At 32.1% G+C, this 24,715-nt stretch overlaps 1 protein-coding gene across 1 annotated transcript; it reads left to right on the plus strand.

The window, feature by feature from the left end:
• The first annotated feature begins 40 nt into the window (after nt 1–40).
• LOC136989431 (venom factor-like) lies at nt 41–22,820 on the plus strand. The gene is made up of 35 exons (XM_067287574.1): nt 41–66; nt 809–898; nt 986–1,149; nt 1,662–1,871; nt 1,982–2,052; nt 2,697–2,840; nt 2,909–2,951; nt 3,434–3,518; nt 3,770–3,869; nt 4,086–4,322; nt 4,417–4,593; nt 4,976–5,098; nt 5,199–5,267; nt 5,669–5,863; nt 6,237–6,386; nt 9,045–9,180; nt 9,251–9,425; nt 12,081–12,309; nt 12,773–12,982; nt 13,980–14,079; nt 14,869–14,970; nt 15,117–15,305; nt 15,380–15,455; nt 17,028–17,184; nt 17,268–17,351; nt 17,430–17,598; nt 17,711–17,877; nt 18,733–18,891; nt 19,492–19,602; nt 19,724–19,811; nt 20,053–20,137; nt 21,049–21,136; nt 21,840–21,914; nt 22,048–22,153; nt 22,777–22,820. Exons 3-35 carry the CDS (start codon nt 1,107–1,109, stop codon nt 22,818–22,820), a joined length of 4,197 nt encoding a protein of 1,398 aa, XP_067143675.1. The 5' UTR covers nt 41–66; nt 809–898; nt 986–1,106.
• The last annotated feature ends 1,895 nt before the right edge of the window (nt 22,821–24,715 follow it).

A 24,715-nucleotide genomic window follows, 5' to 3' on the forward strand; every position in this document is an offset into this window, starting at 1 on the left:
ACATGATACTTTATCACAGAATGAGATGAAGCTGCAGAAGTATAACACCTGTAATGGCAATTTATTGTAAGTAATTATTATTTTTAATATATCATTTTCATTTCAATTGAAATTGGTATGTATTAAGCAAGGTATTTAAATTGTATTTAATTGTATTATTGTATTGAATTTTAAGTAAATACTTTTAGCTGTATTGTTAAAGGTTATCACTCTACGTAATAAAACACTTCTGCAGAATATATTTAATGATAAAATTGCAGCTCTTGGGCGATCTGCTAAGAAGAGAGTGAATATTATAAGGGAAATTAGCCATTATTTAGATGTAATATACGTAGATAAATGCTAATTTCTTCACATGTGTAACACTTAAATGACTATGGGTTCGTGCCCAGTCCGTTGGTCGGTGACTTTATATGTTGTATCTTCAGTAATATAGTGGAATTTGAACCGTGTACGACAGAAAACCCCTATGCATGAGTATATTATCTACTTTTCGTAGTTAAGGGGTCAGACTAACGCTCTGAGACTTAACATCGAATACAGGCTTCATTTTAGAATTTCTTAGGAGCTTTGAGCTAATTTATAATGGGTATGGATATCAAGGCTTCTAAGTGCATTAAAATGAAAAAATAACTAAGCTGATTTTATGTCCGAGTATTAATTACATACTATGCAAGTTGCTTCAATAAATTTCTAATTAACTTCTCTGTATACAGCATTATGTATAATGTCTGAAGACATATGAAACTATATTTTAAGTATCACAAAGATTTTATTTAAAATTATTAAAATATTTTTATCGTTTTAGAAAGTTTTTTCTGCTTTTATTCGTTCCTTCTGTGCTTACGTGTCCGAGGAATAATAATAATAACGATAATAGGCCAAGAGAATACGAGGGGTAAGATGTGACGAATGCAAAATAATTTTACAGTAACTGAAAGTATACGGATGAACTTTCTGATAATTTTAATTTTAATATTTTTAGGAGAATTTTTATTGCAGCTCCTCAAAAATTATCTTTAGATACAAACGAAAGAATATCCATAGTAGCGTATAATGTTCCTGACAATGAAGTAATAGACGTAACAATAAAGGACTATCCTGGAATGACAAAAGTTTTTTCGTCTAAGAGAGTTGCTTTAAAAAATGGTAATTATAAAATCAAAAATACTTATAAATATGTAGTTATTTTTAAAAATTTAATGTTTTTCACACGCTGTAATATGTTGAGAGCTTGTGTGACATTGTGTGAAGTAAGTGTTTTGAACGGATATATCTTTAACCTTATGTATCATTTTAATAAATTGACATCTTTATGGAATAAACATAAATGAAGAACAATATGTCATTCGAAACATTCCATATATGCCAGGCCCAATATCTCTGCACTGGATCTTCCCATTGTAGATCCGTCCAAACTCAGAATAAGTCCTAAATGTAAGAGAATGTGCCATATCACCAGGATTAGATTTACACGGAAGCCAAAACATTTATCTCTTAAACCTCCATTTTAAAAGAGGAAAAGGTTTTTTACACGATAGTGTCACAAGTCCAATTACAGCACTGATTATATCTTAGTATCTTCTGTTAAATATGGTGGCATACTATGAAATCTTATATTTCAAGCATAACAATAAGTAAATGAAATTTTCACCTTACAGGAGTTCCAGTTTTTATGGAGTTTAATTTGCCTTCTAATGAACTTTTAAAGCATATGGAGACGAATATCTTTTATAGATTTTTTTTGCGTGTTTATGTCGAAGCAACAATAGGAGACAAGTTTAACAGAATTATTAAAGTACCCGTTGCCTATAGTAAAGGATATGTTTTTCTTCAAACGGATAAACCAATTTATAACCCACAGCAAACAGGTAATTCTTAAAGAATATAAAGTTTCTAGATTAAGTAACGTGATAATCAATGCTGTAAATTTATTTTATTAAATACCAGAGTTGAATCTAATTAATTTGTTAATTTATAGTACAAATTCGAATTATTGTACTAAACGAGAAGCTGCTACCTGATAACAAGAAAGTTCGAGTGCAGATAAAGGTATTATTCAAAAATTAATGTAGTTAAAAAACAGAAACTTAGAGACTTAAATAAAATACAAGTAATTATACCTAATGGATGAAAGAATGCAACGCAACACGTTGCAACGAGGACTTTCTATAGGAAAGTAGTCCTTATTTTGGTGTTAGGTAGGTGAGGAAACACCGACAAACTACTAGTTGTCGTGGGGTACAAACTTTACATCTAGTGTTGAAGCGGTTATAATAACCAGCAGTTGGTTACGGGTTTGCACCAGAACAATGAACTGGAATTCATAACTTTTTCTTCACGTATCTAACACCTGAATAGAAGTCAGTTTTTCATTAAAACCTCTCTAGGGAGGTATTCCTTAGCTTACGTCTTGGTTTGCTTTATCTAAACGAAATAAAACCGATTACAAAGAAAAGACATACCTTTGAAAACTTAATTATAATGTCAAATTTAATTACTGATTAGAAATATGTCAGTTAAGGATTTAGAAAGTTGTTAACTTCATAAATATGAGTAAAATATACTTACTAAAGGAATACAGTAAACGTTGATAAAATGTACACGTAACTGGAAATTAATTGTTAATTTATCTTATAAGGATATTGTATTATATGTAACTTATTTTGTTTTAATGTAATTCCGTTTGATTTTAGAATCCTCAAGGAATTATTGTTCAAGAAACCCTTTTTATAGAGCCATGGAAGCAATCCTCTGGTCAGTTTCCTAAAATGAATTTCACCTTTCCACCCTTATCCATGTTAGGGCAATGGAGAATAGAAGCTTCACACGGAATTCAAGTAACTGTTGTTCATGTAAACATGTGTAATAACCTGCATATAATTGTATCTAATTGGATAAAACATAGTTTCAGAGAAAAACGTCTGTGTCATTTCATGTCGAAGAATACAGTAAGAGAAATTAATACTTAGTTTATACGAAGTGACCCGAACGTCAGTTCACCGCACACAAATACTTCCTTATTTATTAGCCCATCAGTAGCTAGGTCGATAAAACTACTCGTCACTCAGGCGGTTTAGGGCCTCATCAACGTGTTGTATTGTGCATTCTGTAAAGAACGGTTAACTGAATTTTGGATCACCTTTTCCAGTTTAAGAAATATAAATTATATGAAATTTGGGTTAATGTTACCTATGGTTCCAAAATGGCGGCTCGTCTCTGATTCCAGCAAATAGAAGAAAGGAAACAGTGGGGGGACACGTTCTAACCTAACCTAACCTATTCTAATAATTTTGTTGGTAACAATTATGGTAATTTATTAGAATAGGTTAGGTTAGGTTAGAACGTGCTTCCCCACAGTTTCCTTTCTTCTATTCGCCGCCATTTTGGAACCATAGGTAACATTAACCGATTTTTTTCTATACAATTTTAGCATTACCAACATTTGCGGTGAAGCTTCGAGTGCCAAATGCGATTTTGTCTAAAGATGAAAAAATTGATATTACTGCACAGGCTGAGTAAGTGTGACAAAGTCAATAACGTGTAAAAATATAAATTATTTTCAATAATTTTGAATCTTAAAATGTATTTTCGCTGTTCTTTGAATCTCCTAGTATGAATATCTCTTCGTGTAATGCTGGATCAATAAATAACCTGCTGGGGCATTAACCCGAATTATTTATTGCTCTGCCCTTATGTAATATTACAAAATGATCTTTGTAGGACATACGACTAGCGAAAAATTTAATGTGACTTGCATTATTTACAGGTATGTTTATGGAAAGAAAGTTAATGGAAATGCATTGTGTAAATTAACCATTGTGACGCAAGATTACAAGAAACTACAAGCAGGAATTAAAACTGTTACAGTGAGTGAATTATTGTGTTATTTCATTTATCATTATAAATCATACCATTAAAATGAATTCATTTCTTAATTATGCCCCTTCATAAATTGAAATGTACTCTTTTCTGTTTGACTACATAAATAAGAAAATAGTTAAATATTCATTCTACTGTATTTAAATTTAATCATATAGATTTTATAAACTTAAGAGTATTATATAGTACTTTATGCTTTTGAGGTCAAAGATGGAGAAGCAAAGATTTCACTACCTGCTGCAGAACTTTTAAAAGAAGCAAAACTTGAAGATTTTCCAGAGAACGGTGAATTATCCATTAATGTGTCTGTCACTGATGAAGCAACAGGAATAACAGAAAATGCGAAGGAGGAACGTATTAAATTCGTTTCATCTCCATACCTTATATCTCTTTTGCACATGCAGAACTACTATAAACCAGGAGTAGTGTATGTAATAGTGGTGAGTGCAGAAAAATAGTGTATTGAAAGGAATATTTCTTTAGCCATTATCCAACAGATATTTATTAAAACCCTTCTGAAATTGTACATTTCAGGCTGATATCCTGTACCTAAATGGTAAGCCAGCGGCGAATATTCCCGCTTCTGTTAAAGTTACAGATTCCAATAACAGAGATGTAAATGTACCGGAGCCAAAACATAAAAGTAATAAAAATGGTCGCGTCATTTTCTATGTCACTCCACCATCGGATGTTAAATATCTGAAAGTGACTGTAAGTCCTTTCTATATTCTGTTTAATATTTTAATTTCACTTAATACAGAGAAATAAGCATGATTTTCCTTAATGTAATTTTAATTCTTCCTGTGCCATAAGGGCTGTATCAGAAATTTTACCACGTTCTTCATGGATTTTCTCAGGTTCAAAATCATGATCTTATAATAGTTAAAAAATGGAACCTGACACAGTCCTTTATAAATAAAACACCCGGGATACGTATGCGTATGCTGGTGTCCTAAACAGGTCAACTACAGATAACGTTAATATAAAATGTTATAATTGAAAAAGGGCGCAAAGGGTTTTATCACATGAACCGCCGGAAACATCCCAGGGCAGGCCATTGGTTATAATTATATAATATTTTAAACTTTATCAGGTGACAACAAACGATAACAGATATAAAAGTGGACAGCAAGCTTCTCGAACACGCCAAACACATAAATTTCTTTCTGATAATTTCATTGCGATTTCGAGAACGGAGTCAACGAGGAAACTGAAAGTACGTAAAAGTCTTTACCATTGTAAAATATTTGTTACGTAAATAGGTCTTTTTAAATAATTGAAGTAGGTTTATTATATGTCAAATATCTTCTGTACAGATTGGAGAAAACTTTGTTGCAACAGTTTTTACTCATCCACCAGATCGATTTGAAAATTTATTTTACATAGTAAGTAAACACAATTGAATTTTCGTAAAACCTCTTATAATAATCTTTCAAGATTGGTAGAGTAAGGCAGAGAAACAAGCTGGGGGTATACCAAAAGGGATGCCTGTCGAGATATTTATAAGAAGTTGGCCCTAATTTTAAGTGTTTGACATTTAAATTGGGGTCATTTTCATGAAAATGTCTTTCAATTTTTAACTGTTTCCTAAGGATCCTTTCCATACTGATCGTGGTATGGCAATGTCCATAATGGCAAATGACGGGGCTCGACATATCTGGAACTGAAACCATGAACATTTGCTGTCTTGTACTGATTTTGTTATTAAATTTATTACAATATATACAAAAACTATAAGTGCAATGAATTCAGAATTCATTAAAATTGAGTTTCACATTATTAACAGGTCATGGCTCGTGGAAGAATTCAACTTATGAGACATTTACATACAGGAAAATCGCATCAGAAGCAATTGGAATTTATCATTACGAACGAAATGTCACCAGTTGCAAGAGTTATCGTATTTACTTTAATGAATAAAGAGCTATTGGTTGATTCGATGAGAATTGAAGTAGAAGCAAAATGTGAACCAAAATCAGAGGTAAAAATCTTAAATTTGTGAATAATATAAATTGAAATAAATAAATGTACCATTGAAAATTAAATAAATTTGTTTTGTTGAACCTATTACAGCAAGAAACGTAGATATTGTATAATGTTGCATTCATTCTTTATAAATTATATATGAAATTTTGATCCTTATATAATTAATTTTGAAAATTATCAGATATAACCGGCAATTTATTAGCAAAAAGTAACTTGTTGTCTTATTGTGTAACCAATTAGTTGAGTTTGATGGAATGCAATGGTCCTTTATAGGTTTATTAACATATTGTTTAACACTACTTTTTGTTGTAGTTTAACGATAGTTATTTCATGTAATTGGTAACAAGTTAAAATTTTTCTCTTACCAGGTCATCATAAATCCCGATTTTCCAACAGTTGAGCCAGGCAGAGATGGAAAATTCATATTGAAAGGAGAACCAAAGACTAAAATAGGACTGCTTGCAGTGGATAAAGCAGTATATGCTCTGAAGAACGAGCATAGGCTTACAAAAGAAAAAGTTAGGAACAGTACTTTTTAAAAAAATCTTTCTGTCTTGTGGTCCTTTCTAGAAACCCCCTTATAGGTTCATCGAGGCCCACAATTAGGCAGGAGGCAAGGGATAGGGCCTTACATTTCCAGATAAAAATTCTTGGGGTATGAATTTGATTAGGGTCCCCCGGAGCGGTTGGTTTCTACCCTAAACGCTCGGCCATCCGGATTATACAGGGTGTTTTTTTTTAAACTTACTGTACTCAGAGACATCTGTAGAGCAATCTAACAGCCGGACTGTCGCTAAATTTGGGAGAGTGACTAAGGACGACATGGGAAAGAGATTCCGCGAAGAAAAAAGTAGTACCAAAATTCGCCGGTAGGGGTGGATTTGGCGCTGTTGCAGTGAAACAGCAAGAAATGTTAGAGCAAATGTCAACCGTGTAGCATTATCGTTTGGTTTTAATTCTTGCAGGTGGCTTATCTTGTATGGATAGAACTTGAGAACTTCTCGCAGAACTTGCCATACCGTCGAAGGCGTCAATTGTCGTGCCACTCCCCAGGCGCTGCTAACTACCAGCAACGGTCCCCTGTGAACCTTCAACAAGTGCAGTCTGTGAACCTTCAACAAATTCTTAACTGTTTCGCTACAACAGCGCCAAATCCATCCCTACCGGCGAATTTGGGTACTACTTTTTTCTTCGCAGAATTTCTTTGCCATGTCGTCCTTAGTCACTCTCCCAAATTCGGCGACAGTCTGGCTGTCAGATTGCTCTACAGATCTCTCTGAGTACCGTCAGTTTAAAAAAAATATTAAAATTTACCTAGGGAACCCCAATGGTTGCGCTTCCGATAATCTCGACGGCAGGTGATATTAGAAATTCATTGTAGGTGGCGCAATTTTTAAGTAACGCTATCGTATGTAAATTTCTTGTTTTTCATTACAGTAAGACTCCTGCGTGTGCTTTTTTGACCAGTTAAACATTTTTGAAGAAAAAGTGCTACTTTCTGTTATTTTTAATAGTAAATAGGTAAGTTTCTATTCCCTGTAGTTTTAATGATGCAATGTGCAGCAAATTTAATAATTTTATCATATTCATATTTGTTGTCAGAAGTATTTTTTTTGGTGAGATAATGGCTACCGCAGGCATTAATTCGGAAAATTTTTTGATTAATTGTACCTCTGGACAATTCTTTCAATTAACGTACTCTGGTTTCCATGATTTGGCAATAGATAAGAAAATACCGAGTGATGTGAAATTTGCAATATTCTTGAATTTGCAACATGTAGAAGATGTATGCAACAAATGTGGAAAACCTCGTAAATTAATGTATAGAGCAGATAATTTCGCTACAACAGCGCCAAATCCATCCCTACCGGCGAATTTGGGTACTACTTGGGTACTCTATCGATGCGATGTAATGTTTGCAAGACAAATTATTCAGCATTCCAAGGAACCTTTAAAGGGAAATGTGGTCGTTTGTCGTGGGAGAGTATTTTGTCATTTATCTGGCACCTATTGTGTTTAGAGTGTTCGCTAACTATTGCTGCTGGAGCTTCAGGAATCTCCAAAAAACAGCAGTTGATTGGGCAAACTTTTTACGTTTTGTTATCATGGTTTCTATTAATAACCTATGTACTTTTAAGATTGGCGGGATAAATAAAGTTGTGGAAATAGATGAAACAGCAATTGCAAAAAGAAAATATGAGAAAGGTAGAAAATTGAAGGGGACGAGGTGGGTTGTAGGAGGTGTATGCAGAGATGACGACACCTGTTTTATATGCCAAGTAAACAATAGAAATGAACATACTCTGAATTGGGTGATTTCAAAGTTTGTTAATTCAGGCAGCACAGTGATTACAGATGAGTGGAAAGGTTACAACAGTATAAATGATTTAGAAGGTTTGGATATAGATCATTTAACTGTAAATCATACGAAAAATTTCGTGGATCCGAAAACAGGAGCCAACACTCAGAAAATCGAATGATTATGGGGGGTTTTAAAAAACAGGAAACATCTTCCGGTTCATTATACGGAGGAATTGTCAGAATCCTATCGGTATTCTTTTATGTATAAGAAATATCACAAATGGCAATTGAAATCTGCAGGGAAACGTTTTCAAATTTTTATAAAACATTTGAGCTTTATTTATCCCGGGTCTGGAATTGAGCCGAAATGGAAAGAACCGGAGTCTGTTCCAGCTGCTCCACAAAGCGACGAGTGTAAGAAGGTAAAAAAAACAGGCGCATTCGTGTGGCGAAACTAAAAAACGTGTAAAAATATCAAGTAAATAGAGAAAAATTAGCGATAAGGATCGTAAATCAAACAAAAGTGAGAAAAAAACAAAAAGGAAATGTATGACAGAGCGTCAAACATGTGAGTAAAAGTTTGTTTTATTTCACAGTTAGCTGAACTTGTAAAATAATCGTAAAACATTTATTTTTTTACTAATGTAATAATTATTTTTTTAATAAATTCTAAATACTAACTAATTTGCATAAGTTTTTGAACATAGTACGCGTGGGTAGTACAGTAAACAAAATGGCAACCGGAAGCGAAGCCATTGGGGTTCCCTAGATAAACTTTAACCAAAAAAACACCTTGTATCATCAAATTCTTTGTAATTTAATAAATAATTAATTGGTAGTAAATAAAATTTTAACCAGTTTATCTAATTATACAGTTATTCCAAACAATAACGACATCTGATTATGGCTCTGGATTAGGAGATGGAAAAAATTCTCTAAATATCCTTTCTGATTCTGGTTTACTACTTTTTGGAAATTTCAAAGTAGAAAGTACGAGTGATGAAAGTATAGGTAAAATACTTTAAAATCTACAATTCATTATTGTTAAATGAAACTGAATATTGAACTCTAAAATTTTTAGTAAGTAATCATTTGAAAATAATTGATCACTTCAAAGAGAAGGATGAAGATGCTGTCGACCCTTACTTTGACGGCTTTGAATTTGATTATGATGATATTGATGAAAGCATGGAAGATGAAATATCAGTTCGAAGTGATTTCAGAGAAACTTGGTTATTCGAAGATTACGAAATTGGGTATTTTATTTTATTTATCTCGTTAATTTAATTTATATTACGAAAACTTTCATAAAATAATTAAGGTTAAGTGAAGATACTAACTGACTAAGGCATAAAATAAACTTAATTTAACATAGTACAGTCAAACCTGTTCTTATGCGGTCTTTTTTTGTGCGGTTTTTTATTTGTGCGATTTTTTAATGCGATTTTTTATTTGTGCGGTTTTTTTGTGCGATTTTTTATTTGTGCGGTATAGTTGGCGACTAGTCTCGTGCGATTGGTCATGTCTCACGTTGACTTATTATAGCTAAATAAACTTATTATAGCATAAATGAACTTATTATAGTAATATTATTGCATGAATATGCAAAAAATGAAATAATTTATTTTTTAAGTCAACAAAACACCACCTGGACGAAAATATGTAAAACAGACAATAGACGAGACGATGCAGTCAAGTGCTGACATCTGTTGTCAATAAATTCTATTTCGTACGGTTTTGAGTTATTTTCTATGTGAAACTTTTTTTATGCGGTCCCTATTGACCCTATAGACCGCATAAAAAAATATTTGTTTAATTGTGTTGCGAAAACTATTTTTTATAGCCATTCGTGAAGTTTCGTGCGATTTTTTTATGCGTTTTTTATGTGGTCCCTATCCACCGCATAAAAACAGCTTTGACTGTATAGCCAAAAATTCAGTTAATAGAGAATATCTTTGACTATTGTTTAATATCGCAAAACTATATGTGTTTGTTCCAAATTGGTTTTACACGTTTTTAATATATTGTTATATGTTTGTGTTAACTGATTATTCATCTTATATTTTCGGAAACCTGAGGTTTCAAGTTTATGATAAATTATATTAAATTTACATCAAATCATAAGAGTAATACGGTAGTAAATTTAGTAATTTAAAAATATGTTAATAAATTTAAAGAATATGGTGATATTTATTTAGACATGTTTACTGTGTAAGGTGATTATATAATGGCCTTAACTATTAGCAGATCTTGAAAGTCATTTTAAAGTATTTTATAAAACAATAATTTGAAGTAAGGCGTATGTAGCTTTACCCTTGGTACCTCACGTATTAAAAATTTTAGTAAGGAAATTGTGAGAATCCGGGGTCTTATTGACCCCAGATTCTCACAATACCTTACTAGAATTCCCGGATAATCGGCAACTTTCGGTAAAACCGCCCACTTTGTTACTGGATGGCTATAAGTTAGAATTTGTCATGGGATTGGGAGATCCCTGCTGATTTCAGAACTTCACACCAGTTAGGATACACTCGTCCTATTAAAATTTATTCGTTCAAAAAGGAGGGCTCGACTTCTTGTGATTGGGGAGACTGTAGATCAATCGATAGGCCTCTGATTTCGATTGAACTGACATCGAGACCATTTTAATAAATAAACCACAAAATTTAATAAAGATAACTAAAATAAAATACAAGAGTTTATAATATCTAAAAGATAAACGACTCCTAAATTCTCTAATCTTCGAGAGAGAGAGAGAGAGAGAGAGTATATAAAGTTCGACACAATACCTCTGAATATAATAGTTAATCTTGCTTTCTTTGATGACTCGTACGAGAGGCGGAGGTCGAGAAGTCAGAGGAGACTAGGCACATACCATACTAATGTTCTGGAGAACTGGCTGGAATGGCCGAATTCACCTCGAATCAAGCGCGTAAAACCCTTAAATACAGAAATTTTCTCCAATGAAGAGTTCGAATTGTGGTCATCTGACGATGTATCGAGTTAGGAGTTTAGTCATCGGATGGGATAGTAATTGTCTTAGGAAGTAAACGGTTGGAAAAGGAAGCGTTACTTCTCCCCAAATTTCGCTGAAAATGTGGAAAACTGCACAATTTAACACAAAATATTACATCGAGTTTTAGATTTTAGAAAAACAAATTAATCGTATATTCGATTCTCACAGCATGTTGTTTCTTTACTGTTCTTCCTCTAATGATCTCTGGATCAGCTATTACCAATGAGAACTGCTTGACGATCTTTCCCATTAATATTACATATAAAACCATTCGAAATCTGTATATCCGATTAGATCGATGAAATGAGAAATGCAACATGCGGGCATCAGCAAAGATAGTTGTTTGATGGATACTGTGGGAAAATAGACCCCATTTACATGTTACGTACACGAAGAACAACTAGATAACTTTGGTTGCTATCCTGTTAGTGAGGCACGTACCCACGACAATTTTTAATAATTTATCTATTCGTTCACTAATAGGCAACATCTGAAAATTATTAACTATTTTCAGTGCGAACAACATTGTCAGTCACTCGAAAACACTCAACTGAAAACAATGCACATATTTCAACACAAATATACAATTCATATTGTTTGAGGTATTCGAGTTTCATTGCAAAATTGGCTAGAACCAATCTGAGAAACAATACAAGTGATTGCGATAAATCATGAAAATTGCGGAAAGCTCAATTCCACTTAATCTTTAAGTAATATTTATTTCATTAAAATTATAATTAATAATTAAAGTGTCTAGTAAAGCGGTTTTAACAGCTGCATAAGCAAAGTGCATAACTACTATTTTGAGTATATCCTTCTATTAAAGTAATTTTACAAAGCACTGCCCCCATATTATATTGAAGAGTATTACTGACGATAAAAAGTTTTCTTACAGGCATAATGGAATTTCAGTGGTGAATACAAAATTACCAGACAGCATCACGACATGGATGATACAAGCTGTTAGTGTATCACCCCAATGGGGAATGTGTGTTACCAATGTCAAAGAAATGAAATCATTTAAAAACTTTTTTCTTCAACTTAATATTCCATATTCTCTTGTACGCAACGAACAATTGGATCTTCAAGCAAATGTATTTAACTACTTTCCACAGAAAATGCCAGTAAGTAAAACTTTCCACGTAAAATTAACCCCTTTTTAGGTGTTAGACAAGTGAAGAAAAACAGGAAAACACCGTCCGGTCCACTCGTTGATCAATTCAAAATCCCCAATGCCAATGATGAGAGGATTTGTGCTGAGAGAATTTTCTATGGAAAAATGGTAATTCTATAGGTGCAAACATGTAAAGAAAAGCCAGAAAACTCTATTTCATAGCTGTTTGATGATGTACGAATTGACTACCAACTACTGGTGTTCTTCAGAATAACAATGAATGAGAAACAAGTTAAAACCTCTTAAATAATCAGTTTTAAACTTCTAATTTGATATGTTATTTTATTAAGAAATTCCAATTTTTATATAGAATTTAAATCCAATTTTTTAGTTTCATACTTTAAAATGTATTTTTCACGTATGTTTAACTAGCACGTGTTGTTACGTCATAAATACGTGAATTTTCATTTTAGGTGACTGTCCATATGTATGGACTGAAGAATCTACGTTCTGGAGTAAAAGAAGGAGAGAAAAGCGAACGAAAGAGAATCACAATCGAACCTCATTCTACAGGAACAGTGCACTTTTCAATTGTTCCAATAGTGGCTCAGGATTATTTCATTCGTGTTGTGGCTCTAAGTCCTTATGGAGGAGATATTGTGGTCAGAAAATTACATGTAGTGGTAAGACATTTTTGTCCTCAAATTGCACAAATATAGCGTAAAACAAAATATTCTATTCACATGTCAGAATAGAATGTATAAGGCGTTTACTTACAAATTAAGCTTTAAATGCTGGTTTATTTGAATTTTGAAGTTCTCAATACCATTAGTTAGCAATTTCAGCAATTCAATGTAACATCAATATAATACGAGGGTGATCTGTATGGTATAGTTATATTTGTTTGCTTACGGAGTAACTACTTGTTAATGACTAATTAGCATCACTTGTACTCTTTACAATAAAGCATTCAAATTGCGTGATATTGTGACATGGATTATGCTTCTTTTTCTGACAGCATCAGAGGAATAGCGGGATGTGGTTCATTTGTTTGTGAGCTGGAAAAAAAATCATCATTTGCTTTCAGAGAGCGAAGGAGGGAAATCATATTGTCATAATGGTATGCATACTAATGGACTGAAAAGTTGAAAGTACTTACAAAATTCTTACCATAGATTTTTCATAGAATGAAAAATAAAGAAAGAGAAACATACATGATTTGTCTGTTATGCAAAAAAGTTGGTTAATGTTACCTATAGTTCCAAAATGGCGGCTCGTCTCTGATTCCAGCGAATAGAAGAAAAGAAACAGTGAGGACACACGTTCTAACTTAACCTAACCTAACCTATTCTAATAATTTTGTTGGCAATAATTATGGTAATTTATTAGAATAGGTTAGGTTAGAACTTGCGTCCCCACTGTTTCTTTTCTTCTATTCGCTGGAATCAGAGACGAGCCGCCATCTTGGATTCATAGGTAACATTAAGCAAAAATTTTATTAAAGAAATTAATACGATTTGGAAGGGAAATCAAGTGCATTGAAAACTAGGATTAAATTCATTAGTAATGATAGATTAACGTAACTTACAATGTGATTTTATCGAATTATTTATACGACTTGCTTATTTATAAAAACATGCAAAAATTATTAAAAAATAACTTTGTCATAAACATTGTCAGGCTGAAGGTGTTACTGAAGAAATGGATTTTGTCACCAGTTTAGATCCAACAAACCAACAAAAAAGGAAAAGAAGAAACATCGTTTCTGATGTTTTATCAGGTGTATATTAAATATATTTGTATTTTATTCTAAGTATATTTATATGCTATTAATAACTATATTATTATAGAATATCTTTCATATTAATATTAATAATTGTTTATTTTATTAAGTAATAATTTTAAAATATATATGCCGGACATATATTTGGACGTAAAAAATTATCTGAGTTTATGCTTATTTCTTGTATATACAGTCAAACCTCCAAACAACGGCCACTCAAACATATAACATCACAGTTGTTGGCGGTTATTTTGTATGTATTTCATATAAAAAATTGTTCCTGAAAAATGTCCGCTGTTTAGATGGGTTTTTTTAACTCTTTCCGCCCTGTGGGCAGTAAGAGGGCCTCTTTTAGTAGGCCCATTATGGGTTCGGCCAGGCCCACAATGGGGCGACCGGGTGGTGAGGGACGGGGCCCGACACATCCGAACGGACCACCCCCCGAAAAATTCCTGGGGATTTCTCGACCCGGTCGGATTCGATCCCGGGTCCCCCAGAGCGGCGGGCTGCCACCTTGACCGCTCGGCCATCCGGCCGCTTTGTTTAGATGGTTAGGTAAGGTTAGTTAAGGTTTTTTGGCACAAGGGCCACAGAGGCCAAGCTGTGTCACGTCATATGGTGCCCGCTGTTTAGAAATGGCCGTTATTGAGATTCAGTATAACTTGTAAATAATTAATTTATAGGTTAAATGTTTCGATGAAGGTATATTTGTTTAAATATTTAATGTTAAATTATTTAAAATAAATAAAAATTTATGTTAATTAATTAATTTATTATATAAATTAGATATTATAGATACATCGAAGCAGCTACAAGAGATCAAATTTAGTCTTAATCCTGGCAAAACGTATATTCCTGGAACCGAGATGGCCGTTATATCTTTAATTGGTAAGATGTAATTTTACCACCTTCGTCATTTAGATGTGATACAAGAAAATTTCTGTTTTCTGCATTTTGCATAAAATGTAGAAAAAGATTTCAATGAAACACTCAGTAATCCAGAATGGTAATAAATATAATTTGATTAATTTCAGGTACTGAATATGGACCAACAGTACAAACAGTAGTACACGATCCAAAAGACTTAATTAGAATGCCCACTGGCTGTTGCGAGCAAACAATGACTTACTTAGGTCCAACTCTATACACTTTAAATTTCTTGAAAAGTAGAGGAAAAATTGATTTGAAAACAGAAGAAAGATTGTATGATTTTGTGGGTAAAGGTATGAACATTGTGATTTATAACTGTAATAGATGAACAGAATGATTTGATTAAATATAAATTTACTTATTACAGGATATAGAAGAGCATTAACTTTTAGAAAAAATGATGGCTCATTCTCTATCTGGACACACAGACCTTCAAGCATTTGGTAAATAAATTTTTTTGCCTATAATAATACTTTGACATTTTTTATTTTGGTGTAATTCATGAAACGCATTGTCTAAATAGAAATAAACAGAAAAAATTAATTAACACCATAGTTACAATTGGATTATTCATATTTGAAAGGAGAGTTAGCAGTGCTTCAAGTTACATGAAGCACCGCATGAAAAACTTGAAATTATATAATCACAATATTTCCAAATGATAGATTATGAAGTTTCTCGAGGCGTTTAGTGGCATTTAGAGAACATCCCTGTGCCCCCGGCTTCTCACGAATTTATTTTCGAGTTTCTCGAATTTGCGTTTTTTGCTTTCTAGACAGAGCGGAAAACGAAAATTGCGATAAACTCTACGAGAAATGCCCTTGAGGAAGCCATATTTGAATCCTACAAACAGAGGAAAAAAACTATAAACTGAGTGCACGTTCAGTATAAAGAGATAATTTAAAATACAGATAAAAATCAAACAATGCTATGTCTGGGAAAGCAAGATTTTTTTACTGGCAAGCGACAGATTCTACTTCTCTCTCGTGCCTGGTTTTGTATAGCGTGAGGGATGTCGGTAAAAACTCCTATCATGCTACTATTGTCGTGTGTAAGGTATTCGCGTATTGTCACGACACGTACACGTGAAAATAAGTAGGAAATGTCTGCGCAGATAGCCAGTTGCAGAGGCACGAATCCTGCAGTGCCTCCTGCCAGTATACAGTCGTTTTATATACTCCGTGACTGGTTGGCAAAAATACAATACTTGGCAAATATAACAGCTAATTAGAAAAAGAATTGTTTTTTAAATTAATCACTATGGTACTCAAATAAACTATCTAAATAATTTTTGTCGTGATGTACCTGGTACAATTTGTAAAGACTTCCATTGCAATTATTGTAATAAAAAACCTCAATGTATCGAAGTTTTTATCATTTAAATGAAAGTTGCCATTGAGAAATTAGCATTGTCAACACAATATTTAACTTATAATACTCTCAATGTATAACACCAGTAATTTTTTATTTATCCTCTCATTATCATTTTCGTCTTGCATAAAAACATTCGAAATAAATTGTAGTAATATAGAAACTGTAAATTATAGTTAAAACATGCCACGTAAAAGTAAAGAATCTATTTTATAATAAAATCTAATTTAAGATTGAATAATTTTTACAGTAAATAAGATAGGTTTTTTAGTTTTCTCACTAGGCACACCAGTGGAAAAGTGTGTAAAACCTCTAACACTAGTAATAGTTAGCAGGTTCACGACAAGAGATAGGCTGGCCACGTGAAATTTTCTGGATCTTCTTCACAAGCCTCACACTAAATGGATGACTATTTTCCACAGAAAGCCATCCTGGGATGCAAACTCTAGGTGAATCGCTGGGATGTTGTATTATTCGAACAATTCAAATTTCTGCCAGTAAAAGTTATACATGGAATTTGTTCTGCCAATGTTTTCACACCTAAAGCGTTTGATATCAGATTAATTAGGCTCAATATCTCATAAAGAATAACTGAAATATATTTATTTGTGCAGTAATTAACATATAAATATTATTTTTTGTAGGTTAACGTCATTTGTTACGAAACTATTTTGTCAAGCCAGCAAACTAATTTATATAGACGAAAATGTAATCTGCGAAGGAATGCAATGGATAATTTCTAATCAAAACTCTGATGGCTCATTCGAGGATTCTCATCCTGTTATAAGAAGAGATATAATGGTGAATTTTTAACAATATTTACCGAAAAAACTCAAAAAGTTTTACATAAATTTTGCAATAAAATAAATTATTTTATAATAAAGCATGGAAGCGACGGAAAAGTCCCAATGACTGCATTTGTTTTAACCGTACTGCAAGAGTGTAAATGTAGTACAGTAGTGAGTAGTGTAATACTGTTCATTTACAGATAAAAAATTAAATTAGATCTATTATATATAGTGTAAATTAAACTATTGTTTTCCTAGAATATGAATGATGCCCGTCTGAATGCGAAATCATTTTTGGAAAAGCAGTATGAATCTGTAAATGATCCATATGTTATGGCATTAACCGCTTACGCACTCGCAGCAACAAACAGTCAAAATAAACATCAAGCAAACGAAAAACTTATGAAAATGTCAACATTTGATGAAGGTAAATTAATTTACAAATAAATAAATTTATAGAAACTTGAAAAATAAAATGAAAAACTAAGTATTAAATGGAGAAGTTATGAAATAAATTTCGCTTCAATTATATTGATTAGAATTAAATCAAAGATATTGGGATAGATCTTCGAAAACTGAATCGATAGAAATTACTGCGTATAGTCTTTTGACTCAGCTCGAATTACCAGATATGTCAACGTCCCTTTCAATTGTCAATTGGTTGAATACACAACGACTTGATGGAGGATACTTCCCTTCTAGTCAGGTAATTATGAGTACTTTTTAAAATTCTTATAAATAAGAGAGTCTTATCATCAAGTAGAAAGTTAAACTAATAATTTTATAATTAAAGAATTTTAAATTTAAATGGAAATGTATACATATGAAATGTAGATTTTTTTCTGCACATTAAGTTTATACTGTATATTCATTGCATATTCACTATAAAGATACAATTTTAAATAGATTTATATATGTCAAATAATTGATTTTTGACCAATAAATTTTGTAAAGTTACATATTTTATATAATTATTATTCGAATTTTTGTACACAAATCCTCGAAAATTCTGTTAAATAGAAGTCTGTTAAAATACATAGCATATGAATATTGCGCACGTGATGTGTTAATTTTTTTGTATAAAATTGCATAAAGCATATTTATACCCGAAAATTACAATTATGTGGTGTTTTTAAATGATATAAATAAAATATAAGGAGAGAAACTATTACAATTTTCGGTTAATGTTACTTATGGTTTCAAAATGGTGGCTCGTCTCTGATTCTAGCAAATAGAATAAAGGAAACAGTGGGGACGCACGTTCTAACCTAACCTAACCTATTCTAATAATTTTGATGGTAATATTACCATAATTATTACCAACAAAATTATTAGAATAGGTTAGGTTAGGTTAGAACGTGTGTCCTCACTGTTTCCTTTTTTGTATTTGCTGGAATCAGAGAGGACCCGCCATTTTGGAACCATAAGTAACATTAACCGAATTTTCTAATTATGTTTGGTACTTAAATTAAAAAATTGATTAATTATAAAACTATTTATTTTAATTTATGGCATATGATATTTTTTATGTTAAATGCATTTTAATTATGCTCATTTTTAGTCTACAGTGATTGCATTACAAGCACTATCACAATATTTAATAACATCTAAACGCAGAGACATATCTCTAACGTGCAGTATTTCGACGAGTCATAATAAAGAATTAGTGAGAACAACGCAAATTAACAATGACAATGCTTTCGTCCTTCAACAATTGGAGGTAAGCAAAACTTTTGCATTAATTTTAATTAAACGATATATTTATAAAAAGTTTCATTTATGTTTAATGTATCCTTCTTTATCACTTGTGCCCGTAATTCATAAATCTTTATCGTTTCCTGGTCATAAGGATTGTAGTATCAGACAAGGGAACACGTGGCAAATCTCTTCTGTGACAGTCGACCCCTATTACGCTGTTAAACACGTGAAATAAATTAGACAAACTCTATATTGTCAGCCCATTAGTGCAAACCCTTGACACTATCAATGTTCGTGGTTTTACCCACTCGTCACTGGTGAGCTACAGTAATTGGGAAATTGGTTGGTGTCTGTTACATATATACCTTTTGTTTAGTATTTCGTGTTTAATGGAGCATTATTTAAAGTTATTTTGTTAGATCCCGCTTAGGCTATTAGCTCTGTAATTAATTATTTTTTCATTTAACTTAACCCCTTTTTTCTTTTCGTGTACAGTACTGTACTTTTGCGATTTTCCTTAAGGAAAAGGAGAATCGAAAAAGTACATACATGATTGTCAGCAACTTCTCGTGTCTTATTTCACTTAGTTTTATATTTTAAAAACTTTAATTCTATTGTACAGGTCAATAAATTGGGTGGAATATTATATTTCAACGTGAGCGGAAAGGGAGTTGGATTATTATCAGTAAAAATGAGGTATAATGTAGCAGATAAGGAAAAGCAAACATGTAAAGTAAGACATTTTAAACACATACTTGACGTAAAGAGATAATTTCAAGCTTAAATTATGAGATAAATAACTAATTGTAAATGACAGGTGATTTTGACTAATCTTGACTATTTATCTTTATTAGTTCGAAACTACTGTGCATGTTTCTGAAGTAAAGAAACAATTCTCAACACAGGAAAACAATATTTATTGTGAAAATGAAAATAAAATAGGTAATATGTTACAGTTTTCTTAAGGTTGCAATATTAAAAATCATTTTAAAATTTAATTTAATGTGTTCAGTATAATGTGCAATTTCAGATTATACAGGTTTTGCTGTATTAATTCTCTTACTTTCCTTTTTATATAATTAACTGTATTTAGTTTTTCATCGCGTATATTTGTGTATAAATGCATTTATGTACTGTATATCATTTTTCTTATTTGTTAATTACAAATGATTATAATATAAAGGACTTCCAGAAGTACCTGCAAGCCCCGAACGCTTCAGCAGTTATTTTCACAGTAAACTTACACTCAAAGTTGAAATATGCAGCAAGTGAGTATGAAAAACTGTATAATTTAATTTATATAATTGAATACTTGTAGAATATGTATACATGCCGGTAATATATCATAAATATTATCTGTTTCGGGTAGATTATAAGTACCTTTCTTATTTTATACGCAAATTGAGCCTAATTCTTTGACACAGTATGCCTACAATGCGAATATACAGGTTTCCCATTCTTTATTTTCCTATTCTTTATTCTACAATGCGAATATACAGGTAATTTTGCAACTAAAATTTTTTTCAGAAAATTCTTTCCTTCTGCCACTAGCAGTACACCTATGAAATTCGGTGCGGTGATATTCTGCTTATTCTTTAGAGCTACATAAAAAGCTTACATAAGCAATATCGTTAAAATAACTCGGCGTTATAAATGTTAAATATTGAAAATACAGTAGAGCATCGAAAATCCGACTCAATTGGGACTGGGGTTAGTTGGAAAACTGAAAAAACGGATTAACAGAAAAGTATGAAAAAATACATTATTAGTATAGTATATTAGTATATCCCATGTAATTTGTATATTAGTACTGTATATCGCTACTTCGCGTTGAATTTTCATCGATTTTAAGCCTAACAAAATTTTTTAAAATAATAATCGTTGCTATTGTATCGTTAAAAATTATTTCTTTATTTTGCACAAAATAAATGCTGGTCTCCCATTCATGGTCGAGCCAGGGTTGCCAGCTACACTGGCAACACGCAAATATTTAACAAAAATAATATCTAAGTAGCCGAGCTATAGCCAAATATTGTAGCGCCACATCACTAGCGAACATCTGGATTTGCGGACTAGAACGTGGTCGGTTAACCGATGTGACGGTTGATCGGGGTCGGATAATCGATGCTCTACTGTATTTTAATAAATGTACTTTTAATTTAAACTTTACTTTCTGCAGATATCTTTCCAATGAAGATTCCACCATGACTATTATTGATGCTGGAATATTCAGCGGATTCACTCCAGTTATAGAAGATTTAGATAAAGTAAGTAAAGACATTGCTTTGCGATCACAGAAATGCTGTATTGTTTCTTGGGTATATTTGTATCGTAATCAAACGTAATTTCCGAAGTGTTATCTAAATATATGGCTTAGATTATTAGAAAGCATAGTTCATAGAAAATATAGAGCTGACTAGTAATTGCTACGGTTAGTGTATGTCTATTCTCTTGCCCATTGTAAATTTATTCAGGCCGACAGTGAGGACATCTGCATATCAGAACTAAAGCACACTGGGTTTAATTCATTTCAGAAAAATTGATCTTACTGGGAATTACAAATATTTCTCGAGGATGAAAAGCTAGTGAAATTACCTATCAGCTAACAGGCGATCAGTTTATTCATTCATAATCTGTTTGTGAAGCGGATTTAAGAATTATATATTAAACAAGCAGCCTGATTACTTTTATTTGGTCTATTAAAGCGAAATAATTACAAAGTTATTTGATAGAAAGTAGGCAGCTCAGACCGCCATCTCATGTTACCCCTAAGTATGTAGCAAGTGTACAATGTTTCGATCTGAAAAGACAGCAAACTGTATGCGCTTTATGTCAAATAATACAAATCACGTTGTGAATTAATAATTATATATAAATTAGAACTTAAAGTACTATCTAGTGCTATAGAAAGAGTTATAATTTGATGATATAATTTTCAAGAGTAATAATATAAATTTTACATTTTTTCAGATTATCGATGATTATAAAAGCCCAGTTGATAGATACGAGATAGAAGACAGAAACATAATATTTTATTTAGATCATGTATGTATGAATCTATGCAGTAATACATTTTTATTTTCTTATTTTTGCAACAAAGTATGTTTTGATATAGTTATATTTTTTAAGTACTATAATTGTATGTGAACAATATTAATTGAAAAATGCAAACTTACAGGTTTCACATAAGTCTCCTGTTTGTATTGACTTTCGTGTGAAAAGAGATTATATTGTTGGAAATGTGCAGTCCAGTGTTGTGAAAGTATACGATTATTATAATAATAGTAAGTGTCTCCGTTCTCCAATTTATTAACTGTTGTTTTTCTGAAAAATTCTAGCCAATTTTATAAGATTTTTCAGTTAGTGATGACTTATCGGATACGCAATTAATGAGTAAGCAAATTATAGATAAAGAATATGCCAAAATCACGAAATATAGCAGGGCTGAAAATAAATCGTTGCAGTAACACGGGCTGCATTTTGATAAGACACCGACAATGTTATAATTTTTGTAAATAGTCTTAATTAAAATTCAATCAGTTATTCATATTTTTCATACATTTCTATTCTTCCATTCTGTTTTTGGCCTCTCGCCAGAAGCCAACAGGAGAAACAGCACCAAATACTGATGACGAGTTCCAGCCTGACCAACAGACAGGCCAAATTAAATTTCTGGTTATCTTCACGTGTATAACATCCAGATGCTGGCCTGTCATAGAAAGTCATTGAAGGCGGCACCTCTTTCTTGCAGTTCTTTGTTCTGTTGCGTCGCTGCTTCCACCTATCTAATCAATTCTGTTTTTGGAATTAGTAGACTTTATTTTCTGCACTTTCCTTGATTTCTAATTTATTATATGTTTAGTATTTTAAGTATTATATATTAATTTACAGTTTATGTATTTTCCAGATGAACAGTGCGTTGTATTCTACAGTTTTGACATTAAAGCATAGCCCTAATATTTGCAAGGAATAAAAACATATTAATGGAAAATAGTTTTATTGTGTCATTAAAACATGTTATTACACAATAGAATTTGGTTTTGATCAATCTATTCTCATACAGTAGCACCGGCCCTACCACTACACTTAATATAATATGAAACCATCTGTCTGTTTTGAAACTTCGCTTACATTCTTATCACCTGTACCATATTTCATGAATGTTTTTAAGCTTATAAAATGTGTGGGAGCACAAATTTTTCCATTGGTTCCAGACGTTTCCAACTTGTATTATTAATAATTGTTCGAAATTTTAAGAACTTGTTCCTGTACTTTCGGGACTATAATGTGCTGTACGAGAATCAAACACGGTGAACTATTAGAATCGTGTGAAATTTGATCCATCTAGACTTTGCAAATTCTTATGTTTTGAGATTCTTAAATCCAAAAAAGTGAAAAAGAGGAAAATATTCTGTGTATACGTTTGTGTGTCGTCGTGGTGATTTGCATGTAAGGGGAATTGACGCTATTAAAATCTGATGGTCAAAGTTGGAGGAGGTCAAGTATCATATCTCTTGTAGGGTCGGATATAATGAAAATTTTAGTTGTTATTGGTATTTACAATATTTTAAAAAATTCATCTATTCTCTCAAAATTAAGCCTTCTGCCTTTTTACCATAAGTAATAATATAAAAGTTATTTTTTAATTAAACTTTTATTACATATAGCGCAGAACAATTTTATTTCTCATATATATATTATATATATATATATATAATAAAATAAATAATGATACAGTAGAGCATCGATTATCTGACCCCGGACTAACCGACCGCGTTCTAGTCGGCAAATTCAAATGTCCGCTAGTAATGTGGCGCTACAATATTTGGTTAGGTTTTGACTACTTTAATATTATTTTTGTTAAATTTTTGCATGTTTTAGCTGGCAGCACGGGCTCGACGAATGAAAGGGAGGCTAGTATTTAAATTAGGCCTAATACACTATACTAATAATGTATTTTTTCATACTTTTCGGTTATCTGACTTTTCAGTTATCCGACCAACTCCAGTTCCCAATTAAGTCGGATAATCGATGCTCTACTGTATAATATATAATATATAATATATAATATAATAATAAATAATATAAAAGCTATATTTTGAATTATCTTATAACACTTGGTCTACCGTATATATCGGCGGATAAGACGACTTTCAGATAAGACGAGGTATAAATTTTCGTCAAAGTTTTATGGTTTTAGACATATATCTGTCCTATAAGACGACCCCCAAACTATCAACGGTCTATGAATTTAGTTTAGATCAGCGTTCATCATCTGGATAACAACACTGTATAGTGTATATGGAATCATGTCCTATTTGTAATTTTTCGAATGAACAAATTTTATTTTCTTGCATCTGGCAGCACTGCCTTGCGATTGTTGCAAACATTCGCACTGGATTCAGGCATTCGGGTAATGACTGACTATTCACAAAAACATTCTATGGGCTATTCTATTTTGTGCACATACCCTACTCTCTTCTAGTAAATAATTACGGTTTGTCTGTCTTTTTATCATGGTTTTAATTTATATAAATTCAATCAATTTTTTTGTATCTGTCTATAAGACGACCCTGGATTTTGGGGGCCATTTTTAATGATTCAACTATCGTCTTATCCGCCGAAACATACGGTAGTTAGGCAACTTATTTCAGAATTTTTTTATTTATTAGAAAATTTCCTACTGTTGTATATTAACAATGTACTGAACAGTACTTTGTATTTGTTGGTTGTAATACTTGCACCCACATTCAAGTTTACGAATAAATTCACTAAAGAGACTATTCGAACATATAATGGGATTGTTAAAATAGGCTGACTTAGAGCCCACAGAGAGAGAAGAGTTA

Source organism: Centruroides vittatus, unplaced genomic scaffold (genome assembly GCF_030686945.1).
Source record: "Centruroides vittatus isolate TY-2023 unplaced genomic scaffold, ASM3068694v2 contig_1295, whole genome shotgun sequence".
Taxonomy (NCBI): Eukaryota; Metazoa; Arthropoda; class Arachnida; order Scorpiones; family Buthidae; genus Centruroides; species Centruroides vittatus.